The 15001-nt window shown below is 46.8% G+C and overlaps 1 protein-coding gene across 1 annotated transcript in view; it reads right to left on the bottom strand.

Moving 5' to 3' along the window:
• LOC144151725 (uncharacterized) overlaps positions 1 to 15001 on the bottom strand; it is a gene marked incomplete in the record, with an annotated part of 363083 nt that overhangs the window by 208821 nt on the left and 139261 nt on the right. The window contains 2 exon segments of the mRNA XM_077682846.1: positions 14134 to 14243; positions 14938 to 15001. Coding sequence (XP_077538972.1) covers positions 14134 to 14243; positions 14938 to 15001 — 174 coding nt within the window.

The following is a 15001-nucleotide window of genomic DNA, read 5'->3' as shown; positions in this document are numbered from 1 at the left end:
TTTGTGGCAGAAATGATGTTTCGTAAATAACAATGGAATGCGCTTGAGCACTGCCACGCGTGGCGCGGCGCCCTCTGTGTAGCTGTTGTTTTTCTGTTTCGTTGTTTTGCATCCCTAGTAAATTTGGTTTGCTTTGGATTTGCAAAACATTGCAACCACTCTGGGCCGACTTCTTCTGGCAGGAGTGATGGAAACCAGGGCATCATAGTTCGAATTAACCGTTCTAAGTACCGACGCGTTCGAAGTGTCGGGAGTTTGCCCCCATTGAAATATACGGGGCTGTGCTGGGACCAGGGCGTGAGTTCAAATTAACTGGAAGTTCTAATTAACCAAGTTCGAATTAACGAGCTTTTGCTGCATCCTATACAACCCGCAACAACTATTAAACGCGCGGTTATCTATACAGCGTTAAATGCGCATTCTCGAAAGTAACTTCGCCGTTTTCAAGGCTAAGCATCAGTATCCTACTGGAGAGCTGATAAAAGAAGAGTTACTTTTTTTCATGTCCCAAAAGAAACTTCAAACATGCTGAGCTAGATGCCCCAACTCTGGTTTATCGTTTGCTAATTCATCCATCCGCCCGCCCGCCCATAAAATTTACAGATGATAAAAAAACAAATTTTCCCAGTTCATCCTTCCATCGAATCCTTGGCCTACCCCTATTGCGTTTACGGTCTATTTATTAGCAGCCACTCCGTTAAACGGATGGTTAACCTGCTGTGCCTCATTCGTATGACGTGACCCGCCCATACCCATTTTCTTCGCCTAATTTTAGCTAGAATATCTCCCACACGACTCTGTTCTTTATAGTTCACGCCGCTGTTTTGTAATCGCTCAGCGTGACCCCTAGCATTCTTAGTCCCATAGCCGGCCGTTGGGCCGATCTAAGTTTCCTTCCAAATCATTTAGTGAGACCCGAAGTTTCTGCCCCGTACTTCATTACGGAGAGAACGCCCTGGTTATATACAAACTATTTGAGTGACATATGGAAGTTTACTATTCAGGATATCAGAGTTCTTGCCAAAAGCAGCCCACCCCATGCGTATTGTGCGGGTAATTTACTTTTCATGGTAGGGATCAGCAATTATGACTTGCCCAAGATAGGCGCACTCGCTCACTTTTTCCAAGATTTCCTTACCTACCTCTTGGTTTCCAAGATTTCGCTACCTGCCTGGTGCCAAATTTTCATGGAAGGCTTCGAGGAAAGTATTCACTGTCCCCAAGCCCAGACGTTTTGAGCTAGAAGATTCCCAGGCAGAATTCGTAAAGGAACAACGATTGATTGATTGATTGATTGATTGATTGATTGTGGGGTTTTACGCGCCGACGCAACGCAGGCGAGGGCGCCGTAGTGGAGGGCTCCGGATTAATTTTGACCACATGGGTATGCTTAACGTGCGCCGAAATCTCGAACACCCGGGCGTTTTCGCTTTTCGCCTCCGTCAGAAAAGCGGCTGCCGCGGCCGGGAATCAAACCCGCGACCTTGGGCTCAGCAAAAGGAACAACGAATGAACCAACGGCTTGTAACGCCCGAAATTGATTGATTGTAGGGTTTAACGCGCCGACGCAACGCAGGCGATGAGGCGCGCCGTAGTGGAGGGCTCCGGATTAATTTTGACCACCTGGGGATCTTTAACGTGCGCCGAAATCTCGTACACACGGGCGTTTTTGCTTTTCGCCTCCATCAGAAAAGCGGCCGCCGCGGCCGGGAATCGAACCCGCGACCTCGTGCTCAGCAGCTCAACGCCTTAGCCACTGAGCCACCGCGGCGGGTGTAACGCCCGAAATTACGAAGGTACCGCCGGGTGGGCATTTTTTCACCACTTTCTTTCTGACTCAAAAAAAAATTCTTCATTTCTTTCTATGACGTAACGCATTCCCCCCTTTGCTTTCCGCTTTCCGAGGTTTTCTTGACTGCCAACCCTTATTCTATATATATATATATATATATATATATATATATATATATATATATATATATACAAAAATGGTTTCGACCACGGTAAAAAAAGAGAACAGATTTAATAACGTTTCGGCCGAGGGACCGGCCTTCGTCAGATACAGTGATGGCATTGTCGTACAGCTTATATATGTTTCAAAACTACAAATCAGCTACAGCAGTCGAATGAGGAAAGGGAAGAAAAGGAAAGAGGCAAACACGAGATACAGGCGCTTGTCTAAAGCATTACATAGACGCTATGGTGCCCAGAATTATCAATAAAGGTTTTCTGCACGATGTGTGTGCTATACAAAAGCAAGGCTATCTTTACAGGGTTGTCTCTATAAACACCAAGAACAGAGCAACGACCCTTAACAGCGATAACATGAACAATTGCCTATGAATATTCAGTTCAACAGCAGAACTCAGTGTTATAACATTACTGCGTGTTCAGGCAGCTTAATTTCCCCGGACTTTCGTTTAAACCAGATACTAAGGTGTTAAATTTGTAAATTAGGAATGACTCGCGCACTTCTCTATCATGGTGGGTACGAAAACCAGACTGAAGGATGGTGGCTTTGATATGATCAAAGGAATGGCCTGTAACGTTCACGTGTTTGGATAGCGGAAGATGCGGAAGGGAGGTTACATGTGCCCTGTGGTTATTGAAACGCAGTCTAAACGATAGCGCCGTTTGACCAATGTATTGCAGGTTGCAAAGAGAACATTCTAACATATAGATTACGTTTTCACTGTCACAGCAAAGATCGCTATTTATTTTTAGGCAGTACTTCGAGGCTGAACTGGTAACCGATCGGGTAGTAGTCATGTGTGCGCAAACCTTGCAACGGGGCTTGTTGCAAGGATGGCACCCAAATGGAGCCACACGTGTGGTTTTTGATGAAGTTAGAATATCACGAAGGTTTCTAGCTCTGCGTTATACTACTCGTGCCGGTTCGGGAAAAATTTCTTGCAGCCGATCACTCTGCTTGAGAATATTGTAGTGTTTACTTAAAATGTTCCTAATGTTAGGCATTGACGCGTTGTACGTAACCACGAGGTTAGTTTTTTCGGGGGTGAAGGCCGGGCTTGAATATCGAGGAGGTCATTGCGGTCAAGAGCATCGGCGCGCCTAAATGCATCGTCAAGAATTTCGGCAGGGTACTTTTGTTTAGTGAGGGCGTCGCGAAGTTGTAGGCAGTTGGACTCGAAGTCAGATTGCTTAGAACAAACTCTTTTGAAACGGATGGCTTGACTATACGGGATACTAGTTTTGCAATGCTTAGGGTGGCTACTGTCAAAATGGAAATACTGTTGCCTGTCGGTTGGCTTGCGGTAAATTTTAGTCCCGATTTCACCGTTATCTGCAGTCAAAGTAACGTCAAAAAAATTGATGGTTGACTGGGAAAAAGAATGGGAAAATGAAATAGAAGGGTGAGCCTGATTAAAATCATTAATGAAAGACAATATATATATATATATATATACAGAAAGAAATGCCGGCAGTCTACAACGCCAAAGAAGGCATAGGGGAATGGTTAGGCGATTTTTTACCGTTAATGACGTTACATTATTTTATTTTATTATTAATTACGTAAGAAAGAAAGAAAGAAAAACACGCGCCCAGAGTGGGGACCGAACCCACGCCTTTCGATTAGATCTCGAAAGAAAGAAAAACACGCGCCCAGAGTGGGGACCGAACCCACGCCTTTCGATTAGATCTCGAGATCTAATCGAAAGGCGTGGGTTCGGTCCCCACTCTGGGCGCGTGTTTTTCTTTCTTTCTTTCTTACGTAATTAATAATAAAATAAAATAATGTAACGTCATTAACGGTAAAAAATCGCCTAACCATTCCCCTATGCCTTCTTTGGCGTTGTAGACTGCCGGCATTTCTTTCTGTATTTCCTAACGAGCCCCTCATTTCCAAGCCCTATATATATATATATATATATATATATATATATATATATATATATATATATATATATATAATTTGCTCATTATTTTTCTGTGTTGCAATCTGCCTATCTAACCGCCTGCCTAGCCGTCCGTTCGTTATTCGTTTATTTGTTTATCACAGTACACACAGCGTCAAACTTGCAATTGTAAGTAAAAATATATTATATTTGCATTTTACTGATCGACTACTCGTCCGTTTTTTGAGCCATTTTCTGCCCATATACACTATAAATCTGTGTCAATTTGTACATCTGCACGCCGGCGCATCTATTACTGCTCTGGCTTACAGTATCTGCCTGTCTATCGACCATTCCATCCCTAAATAAATTAATCGACCAATCGTTCCATCAACAACTCTCAATCAATACATAAATTATTCAGCCAGACGGTCTAGCCATCACCCGTACGTAAGTCTGCCTGTCAGTGAGTCTGTTTGTGCCTGCGTTACAATATGACCCCTCTCTCCCATTCTTCGTCTCTTTCTTTGTCTTTGCGAACAAGACAGAAAAAGCCAATTCCATCAGAGTACGCATGCTCTCTTGATTGCTGAAGATACCAATCCGTAGAATTCGCGTTCTGGTCTGTTTACAAAACAATGCAGCCACGCCGGGGAGCCGAGATTAATGATAGCCAACCAAAAGCCTACCAAAAGACAGATCGTCCAAATACTCAGAATGCACAAGCACTGGGCGGGCGCTCTTGGATTGTCTTGTTGCGGCTTATAGACTACATTATTATGGAGCCCTGCTTTTTTTTTAAAGCGAAAGCTTTCTTAGTGGTACCGATTGCGTTCTGTCAAAAGACTAATGCATTTCCCCATAGACCGGTCGGTCGACCAAAAAGCTTCTGATAAGATCTCTGGACACACGGCGCGTGCGTGAAACCGAGTTTCCATTGTTCAAAACGGTTACTTGGAAATAGCGAAAATAAAGAACTGTTCTAGGTAATACCGGCATCGATCATGAAGGACCAGTACAACAGTCATACACCACGTATCGGTCAATGTTTAGATCGTTCGTACATCCGTTTACTTAGTGCGCGAAAAATCGTTGCATGGGTTCGTTCTTCGCTTGCGATTTGCGTCTTTGAAGAGTTGGCGATCGATTGGACGCACTTTCAGCTTTTGCGCTTCTCTCAACATTCTTTACGAAGGGACGGTAGATTTTTAGCTAGGTTCAAACAATGAGTGGGCATTGTTGCGAGATGTAGTCTTCGGTTTCGTACCTCGCAATGAAAACAGCCACCGAAATTTAACTACTCAAACGGGGCATTTTTGTAAGTTGTTGTGCAGGATTTCACGCGGCCTTTCCGAAGACAGCAACACTGTGACTGACAGTGCTGCGGACCATGCGCAGCAACTCTTTCCCATTTCGATGCATATCCCTCCTGGATGCTGACGCCGCATCTACGGGGAGACGCATTTTTCCTTTTCCACTTTCTGCTGGAGCACAGCCGAGAGAAGCTTGCGACATCAAGCTAGCCCGACTCATTTAGGCTCTTTGAAACGAGCAGTGGCTTCAACTCTCCCAAAGGGAGACCATTTGATATCTTCCTTCCTTCTTTTTTTTTCTCCGGATTGTGTTATGTTGTAACAGCGGCAGTGCCCGAGACGGGCACTGTATTCTTGCTACATTCATTCAGCCTCTTTCCTTCATTTCAACGACTACGTTTTAACGTGCGCCGCAAAAAAAAAAAAAATAAATAAAGGGCGTAAGGGAGTGGCTTTTCTCGTAACGGTTCTCGATTCCTCTTTTTCTTTTTTTTTAGCAGCGCCTTGCCAGTTCTTTTTTTTTTTTTTTCCTTACACAACCAGCAATTCTTTCGCCTTCACCTGTGCGTCACCAATCTTTTCCTTCAGGTCACTTTGGGGGAGTTTGCGTTTCGCAACATCGATTGCGCAGACCCCTATTTCGAGTGTCGCACAGTGCAGGCGCTGCCGGCCGACACACCGCCAAATAGGGTCCTGACCAGCGCCTTGTTGCATAACGCACTATTTTTCAGGTGGTTTCTAAAAATTCTCCCGGGACCTCACGTGATTATCTAGAAGATACACAGAAAAAATAAAAATGAACAATGAACTCACAAAACCGTAATGGTCTGTCTAATCCACCGCCCTCTCGCGATTACCTAAAAAAAAAAAAAGAGTACTCAGGAATTTCCCTTTGTGAACTTGAAGGACCAGCGAAGCTATTTAGCACGCTACAGGGAGGTGACACAGGATTTAGGTGAAAGATATGAGCAAATATTATTTCTGAGGACGAAGATGCGGTCACTGGCCAAGTCAAGGTGAAAACACAGATACATTTCGGGACCCGTACGTACGGGTTGCCTGCTTAGTGTGATCAAGGAACCCGTACGTACGGGTCCCGAAACGTCCCCGTGTTTTCACCTTGACTTGGTCAGTGACCGCATCTTCGTCCTCGTTATGGTACCTTACCAGACAAGCTCTCGTCGAACTCTCGACTAAATTTTATATTTCTCTTCAGCATCGACGCCGCTCACCCCTAATAAAAACACATACGCGCACGCACACTTATTTTGACTACTTATCTTCCAAATGGCGCCTACTGATAACCAATCTCATCGAAATGCGTATCCAAGTGTTGATACGTATAAGCTAAAAGGAGCCATGAAGACAAAACGCAACTTTGTGTTATTCGAAAGATTTCGTGTTTTATTGTGCCCCCAGCACTTGTCCGAATGCAAACGATGCTTTATTGACTGAGAAATTATTTAGTTTAAGTTAAAATTTTGATTTTCCCGGTATATCGTGCGTCTTCGTGGTCTGCAATGACATCACAGGGCCTTGTTTACCGTTAGTTAACCTAGATGGCCCCACCACACCACGGCAAGCCGTTTTTTGCCTTTGGTTTGTTTGTGAACGTATTTGTACTTGGCTTGTTTTGTTCATGGAGACAATCGTTGTGTGAAACATGGTGCTCGCTCGACAAATACGGTCCCATAACACATCGTCGCTTGCGTCAATCGGTCAGTGTCATCTGAAACAATCCCAAAGCGCCGCGGTCCTGTGCAGCTAAACAAAGCATACTGCGCGCAGTACCAACAGCAGCATACGCATCGGTACTCCTATGTTTCCGTGGGCTTTCGTAACTTCCACTGTTTGTCCCACCATTATTAAGGCTTTAAAAAGAATGTGCCCTAAATTTAAGTGCAAATAGCTCGTTCGGCAAGCTTATAAGCTCTGCCTAATTTGCGTTTGCTTTTGCCGCCCTCCGCCAATCGCAGAGCTGTCTGGTATGACACCATAGGTTCTGTTGCGGGAAATCAGCTAGTGGGTCGCATGGACATTCCCTTTTTTCCTAATTATGTAGCTTATTTGAGCGAAGTTTACGTTAAAAGTGGTGTCAGTATGATTCTAACGAGGCTATTTTTTGAATGAACCAAACTTGTGTTTTCTCTTCATGTTTTCTCTTTAAGTTTCAAATGACGTTTTGAACGGCGTGCGACTTCGGCGGTGACCATGTGCTGATACTGATAGCACACGCACGCCGGGACACTCGTTTCCTAAACGCTCGCACCTCACAGACACCTGCAGCCTCGGGAGTTTTTGTTCGCAGACACTAAAAACACATGGAACGCTCGCCATATAAGCTTCGCATAACAGGCAGGCAATGTCTGAGTTGACATGTTCCTTGAATGGCCACCTAGGAAACGTAAGGTTGGTAAAACAGAGCAACAAAGAAAGTTACGCATTAGTAGGCAATTTTCAGAAATTCGGTACTCCCTCTCTCTCTCTCTTTCTGTCTGTGTGTGTGTGCGTGCGTGCGTGCGCGCGCGCAAGTTCACATTATCTGCAGCACTCGTTTCAGCTCCGGTTAAACCGACTCCGGGACGAGCTGGGGCTTTCGGGACGCATCCGCCGCGGTGGCTCAGTGTCCAAGGCGTTGCGCTGATGAGCACGAGGATGCGGGTTCGATTCCCGGCCGCGGCAACCGCTTTTCCGATGGAGGCGAAAAGCAAAAACGCCCCTGTGCACGAGATTTCGGCGCACGTTAAAGATCTCCAGGTGGTCAAAATTAATCCGGAGCCCTCAACTACGGCGCGCCTCATCGCCTGCGTTGCGTCGGCGCGTTAAACCCTAGAATCAATCGCTTTCGGGATGCAAGTCGGAAGGCGGTGCATAAAGGAACCCTTAAATACTTCTTTCAACTTTTTTCGAAATCTTAAATGCTTGCAGAACGCAGTCAACTAATACATCCAGTACTTCGATTATAGGGTCGCAATGTATCTCAGCCAAACATTACTGCACAAAGGCCCATCAGACAACCTAGAAACTTGCTCAAAAGATTTTCCACTCTTCCCCGGTTCTGGTGTTCTTCGACCGTTGGAATTATGTCACTACAGCGGTGTAGCGGCTATTGGCGGCCTTCCTTTCGGAAGCAGCAGCAGCAAACGCATTCGACAGCCACTGTAAAGGCACCCTGCAACACTTTCGATAAGCGCTTTCACTCTTTCCTTCGCGGCTGGAACCACTGCGAAAGCTACAGTTATCGCCAGCACGGAGCGGCATTGCGTGATTTGCTCGTCGCACCAGATACGCCTTACGTTTCTCCTTTCTTGTTGTGGCTTTTTTTGAAGTTGCTATCGAAAAGCGTTCATTGCTGCAACTGAAGGAAAACCGGCCAACAGCCGCTACATGGCCTCAGTGATGTAATCACGGCCGTTGAAAAACGCCAAGACCAGGTAATAGAGAAAAACCTTTTGAGCGAGTTTCCAAGTTATCTGAAGGGCATAGAGCAGTAGTTTTTGGCTGAGGTACTTTGCGACCCTCTAATCTAAGTACTGGGTGTGTTGGGTGACTACGTTGTGCAAGCATATAAGATTTCAAAAAAAAAAAAAAAGTTTAGAAAAGTGTTGCGGGGTCTCTTTAAAAAGAAAGCCACGAAAGCAAAACAGAAACAGAAGGCCTATCTGTTGCGAGGAGCAAATCATTCAGTGCCGCTCCGTACGGGCGACAACTATAGCTTTCGCAGTGCTTCCAGACGCGAAGGAAAGAGTGAAAGCGTTTGTCGGCAGTGTTGCAAGTCCCTTTAAAGGCAAGCAATCCTTGCCGCCCCTCAGCAACTAATGACCCAACGACGGCGGAGTGAGGCCCATCAGCGCCGCGTCGACGGCAAATGCGCTTCCAGGAGCACCAACACGTTACGAGGCCCTTGCCAGGCGGGCTCTTCGCATTTGATACTGTAGTTTAAGCGCGCCACTGCGCTAACGAACGTGGCAGTTAAATCGGGACACACGTAGACGGCTCCAACCGAACGAAACGAAAAACACGCCTTAACAACTCGCGGTAAACGCCGACGACGCCTAGCAAGAGACGCCCTGCCACGCCCTCGTCTCGCTTAATTTGCCCGCCGGTAGAGCCGACGTCAGCAAAACGTCCGAGAGATGCGGCAGCTTTCTCGAAGCCAGACTATCTTCCTCGCGGGAGTGCGTTTTTAACTCCGATGCGCCAGCAGCGCGCTGGTGCCATAGGCTCAGCAGTGCCAAAAATTGTTCTAATTAAACACGCCCCGTACTTTGGGGGCTGCTGACGAATAGCATAACAAATGGATCGAGACAAGTCAGTTGCAAATTTGCTTTCGCGCAGATTTACAGGCCGGTGTAGTACACTTCTATGAATGATATGGCGAAGGAGAAGCTAACACGCGTTAGATTAGTTCTTGAACGTACACTTTTGCGAAAATGAATAAAGACACACGGGTAGGTGGGGAACAATCTATTATGATTTCTGGTTTAGTGGCGCAAGGCCTCCACGATTAGCGTTTGTTCAATACCGCTGAATGACGTCACGCAGAGCAGTGCGTCAATGTAGTCTCGCATAATGATAGGGGACATTGAAAAAGTACGTTCTACCAGGAACATGCCTGAAGGGCATAGGGCAGGGCTGTTTCTCACGACGATGCATACCGTCTTTTCGCGCGTATAACCCGCCCCTACATACAATCCGCATCCCCATTTTCAGCCCGCCGAAAAGAGAAAAAAAAAAAATCCTCGTGTATTGCCCGCCGATTTGACACAGGAAAGGCTGCACCAAAGCTCTGCTCAAGCAACACACCACATACTATGTAGACAGAAAAAAGCGTATATTTAGCCAGTAGAATACACTGACTGCAAGGCGAAAGTCACAATTTACTAATAAAATTCAGTTGTTAGAGCGCGCTCGTCCTTGTTTTTTCTTCCCTGTCCTTGTATGTTTTGCGCAATCGCTGCCACGGAAGGCTTAGTCAGTGTTACTGCGTAAGAGCTTCGCGGCACAACTCGCATTGGCGTGAAGCTGCACCAAAGGAAAAACACCGTTAGAGTGAAGGAATATAAATATTTCTAGAGTGAAGGAATATAAATATTTGGGAGTGTGGATAAACGAAGGGGATAACTACTTAAGAACTCACGAGGAGCAACTTAAGGTTAAGGGAAAGCGAAACGCAGCTATAATGAAGCATAGAGCTCTGTGGGGGTATAACAAATATGAAGTAGTAAGAGGAATGTGGAAAGGAGTAATGGTTCCGGGTCTCACGTTTGCGAATGCTGTACTCTGCTTAAAATCAGACGTTCTATCAGGCCTTGAAGTAAACCAGAGAACGGTAGGACGTTTGGCCTTAGGCGCGCATGGAAAAACAACTAACGAAGCAGTTCAGGGAGATATGGGCTGGGCGTCGTTTGAAGTTAGAGAAGCTCAGAGTAAAATATGCTTTGATATGAGGTTGAGGGCAATGGATCAACGAAGGTGGGCAACTAAGGTTTTTAGGTACCTATACTTGAAAAGCGTGGACACGCAGTGGTTAAGAAAGACTAGAAGGCTAACGATGAAATACGGAAAGAACAGTGGGGAATCCAAAACAGCCAAGGTAACCAAAAAAGAGGCAAGGCAGATTGAAACGAATAAATGGAGGGAAAAAATGGAAGCTAAAACGTCGTTAGAGATGTACAGGGCTGAGAAGATGAACATCAGAAAGGAAAATTTCTACGATAATTCCCAGGGCAGTGCTTTGCTTTTTGAGGCTAGAGCAGGTTGCCTGCGAACTAAGAGTTTTGTGGGGAAGTATTGACAAAATGATGGGGTATGCGTGGTCTGCGGAAAAGAAACAGAAACTATGCGGCACATCGTGTTAGAATGTGAGGGTATCCATCCAAATCTACATGAAGGGAATATTGGGCTTTCAGAAGCCCTAGGATTTAAGGGTATCACAGAGGAAGTTACCTTCAAGGCTGTCGAGGGGACGAAAAGAAGATTAGAATGCTGGTGGACGAAAAGCAGAGAGGGGAATATTGCCTAGGACAGTTACCACCTGTAACAGGAAAAAAAAAAGTATTTTGTGCCTAATAAGCTTTTTGTGCCTGCCCTAAGCAGCGCTAGTATTAAACCAAAAGTGTAAAACATATGTATATTAGTCCTTTTTGGTAAGATGACATGTCATCACCCCGATACAAAGGGGAAACCAATAGAAATCATCATCATCATCATCAACCGCGTATTATCCGCACCCCTCCTTTGCCACTGAAATTTTCGCATTTTTGGTGCGGGTTATACGCGCGAAAATTCGGTATCTTCTTTATAGGCAGTTTTAACACATCGGTAGCGTGTTTGCGTTACCGCTTACCGTGTGAGTGCACAGCGGGATAGTTACCGCGAACGGTAACTTACCGTCACAGGCTTCACCGTCGCCAGCGGCTTCCGGTAACACAGTAAACGGTAACGCAAACACCGTAACGATATGCTAAAACTGCCTAGTGTCTCACTACCCTCTAATCCCCCCTCTGCCCCTATTATTTCAAACTTGTGACCTCGCTCTAAACACGAAAAGCGCCGAGTTTACCCATTTAAATCCCTTCTGCATTGTAACAACAAGGTTTCGGACTCATTGCACGCCTAGCGAATGGCGCGCAATGCGTGCTCTGTCCGACGCCCGCAGTTCCAGAGAGCGGGGGACAATTGCATTTATTTTCTGGCCACGTTGCCCGAAGCGAACGCCTAAACTTGCACCGTACGAAACTCACAGCACTCGGAAAGTTTAACTGCTGTTCCGAAGCTCTTCGGCTTAATGAAAACCCAAAACCGAGTGTGCCGTTCCGAAACGCAACCCGTCCGGAAGAATATTCCACTTAAGCGGGACGAGAGACGGTAACTTCCGCTGCGGCTCGAAGCCCGCGAAGTAGATTTCCCCTCTTCGCAGTGTTTCCCTTGGCGCGAGGCCTCAGAAGGCGGCACAGTCGGGCCACGGGCGCGCAGGCCGGCACAAGGTCCCAGCGCGGCGTTCAAGCGTGCCGATCAGGGCGCCGGCGAGGATCACGTCCGTGGCTCTCTAATCGCGAACGGAGTAAACAGAGAGCCTTCGAGCTGCACCAGCGGGCCAGTAATTAACAGGAAGGAAACTGGAACAAGAGAGACCGAGCGACGAGGGCAAGAAGCGAACGAGGGGCACGAGTCCGAGGAGGAGAACGTAGCTGCAGCGACGTGATTCATTAATTCGGGCCCACTCCATTAGTGCCTCTTCCTCGGAGCGCCTTTATAAGCGACGCATACGTCTCAATGAGAACCGCCGAGGTGGGCCAATGGGCGACTCCGAAGAAGTAGAAGAAACGACGACGGAGGGCGAACTAGTTGGCTAAGGCTACGGCTTCGGCTCGGCTTCGCGCGAAACGAACGACGCCGAGCAACAGCCGTTGCCTGGGAGACCAAATGGCCCAATCATGAGGGCAATGGGTAGGGACCGAAAGACATGCTCCAGCGCCTTCGTGGTGCTCGCATCGCTCTTTTCTTGTAGAACGACACCGCCGAGGTGCGAAGGCCTGCGAAACGCACTGTCGTGGCTGTCGGAGGAGGCAGGATCGCTCAAGGCCGCCACACTACTGATCCGAAGGGGATGAAGAACGATAACCGAAACGGTCCACTTCTATATAAAAAGACGACAACTACTTGAGAGTAAGGGCTGGAAAAAGAACGAGGGAGTTGTTATCGGTGCGATGTTGCTGCCTGGCCTGGTTTCACTTGACTCAGGTTGCCGTAAATAGCCACGGCTGGCGACAGGGCTACTTCCAACGCTCTACGTGGGCGATCATCACCGGGGCTGCATTCTTAAGAGCAAGGTGATTAGAGACGACGAAGGAAGGCGGCTAACACGCTAGCTTTTCGTTTATTTTTCTGCCTACTCCTGAGAAAAAAGTGTAAGTTATAAACAAAAGTTAGCGCCCCATTGTTCGAGCAAGGTTTATTTGTTGTTTTGATAATACTTTTTTCCCCGCGATGCCCATATACGTAAATTTTTATATAGTCGTTCTAGTTAGGCAAAGGAGACCGTAGGTTCGAACCCCGTGTTCGAAGAATGTCATTAAAGCTGGTTAACACAAGTGACTAAGTTAGAGCTAAAAAGTTTTTCCCCTGCTGTACCTGAAGCGCGCTGTAGTAGAACGCTAAATATCAACTGCAAGTACTTTTTTTCACCGTCCGTGAACTTTTTAGCGTCCAAAATACGTTGTCCCTTTACCCCGCTCATATTTCGCTGTCGTCGCAACCACGGGACACCTGAAGGCCGGTACCTCAATCGCTGCGTGCTCAGGGGCAGAACGCCCCAAAAAAAAAAAAAAAAAAAAAAACCAAGTCAGTCAGGAACTCATGAAGGGCTCAGGTTTAACACTTGTAAACCTAGTCATCACGAGCGATTTGCCTTTGTTTGCCTTTGTTTGAGATTTCGTAGCCCGCCGTTTAGCATGGGTGATTGGATTCATCCTTTCCCTTGCCGTGAAAGGTACGCACAGACACCCCAGCCGGTGCGCCACCAACGGCGAGACTCAAGGACCATGCACCGGCGAAGCAGCCGTTCAGCCCTCGCCTAGTCACGTGGTGCGCTTGCGCTGAAGCGCACGCGCAGACGGCCAAGCCGTCGCTGAGCGATCAAGCGCAGGAGAAGCAGCCGTTTCATCCTCGCCTACTCACGTGGCCCGCAGCGGCAAGGTTGCCAGGGTGACGAAGCGATAAGAAAGAAAGGCACGGCTTGCGCTACCGCGGCTGAATGTCACTTGCGACGCGATGAGTGACCTTGAAAGGTGTAGCCTCGTATCGCTTTCGTTCTACGTTCTAATAATCTGGCCCACTGAATGCACCTTTATACAATAAGTGGTTATCAGTAAGCGGTCATAAGCAACGTGTTAATCACTTAAAAAATTGAAGACGGATGGTCTCGCAGGGTTATCAGAGGCAGGGTTTATAATACTGACCGCTGAGGAGATCCGGCACCCTCCATGAAGGGACCCAGCCGGACACCGTAGACGCCGTATGGGTCCACCCCGGCGCTGTCGTCCTCCGGCTCATTCACGCAGCTCGAGGGCTGCGAGAGGAAAGAACGTTGCCAAGAGGCCCGACATCCGTAGGTCACCACAAAGTGCACTGACAACGCGGAAAGCAATGCCTACATCTCTCGAGTGACTACGCAGCGTGTTTATACCGCGCAGTATTGTTCATTCGACCACTGGGAAAACAGGTTTTGAATGTGAGTTAAGAGTAAGGTAAAAATTCTACGATACTGAGGAATAATTTAGAGGTAGTAACTGAAACAGTTCTATGTCGGAAGGTGTAACGAAGCGATTAGGAAGATGTAGGGCGTGGGACGCTTTTTTACGACTATAAATACACACACAGACAAGTAAATTGCAGCTGATTCTGCTTTGTGCTTCCAACATTATTAAGGGCTCTAATTAATGACGAGAAGGGAGGGGGGCAACAATCGCTATGTTACAACTGCATAAAACAGAGAAAGCAGAAATAACAACACGAGTAAAGTTGGGCAAAAAAGATGACTACACGTGGCGCGAAAAAGTACGTGAAAGGCGAACAAAAAGTAAATTATATAAATTTATCCCGTGCCAAATTGAAGGAATTTTTTCTTTATTATCTTCATAACAGCGGAGGAAGTTTATACTCGCGCACCGTGACAGCTTCGATGGTAATGTCAAACGAATCCCAAGACCGGGCGTAAGGCCACTACGTACTACAACTACAGAAAACAAGGAGAAAAACTTTACCATGTATTTGCCAGGTCTGTAAAAACGAGGCGCCCTATAGCCCAAATTATTGGTAATATCGTCC

Source organism: Haemaphysalis longicornis, unplaced genomic scaffold (assembly GCF_048455015.1).
Source record: "Haemaphysalis longicornis isolate Haplotype H1 unplaced genomic scaffold, Haemaphysalis longicornis Haplotype H1 scaffold_9, whole genome shotgun sequence".
NCBI classification, from domain to species: Eukaryota; Metazoa; Arthropoda; class Arachnida; order Ixodida; family Ixodidae; genus Haemaphysalis; species Haemaphysalis longicornis.
Note: the sequence above shows the minus strand (reverse complement) of the source record. Positions and strands in the feature narration are given on the sequence as shown.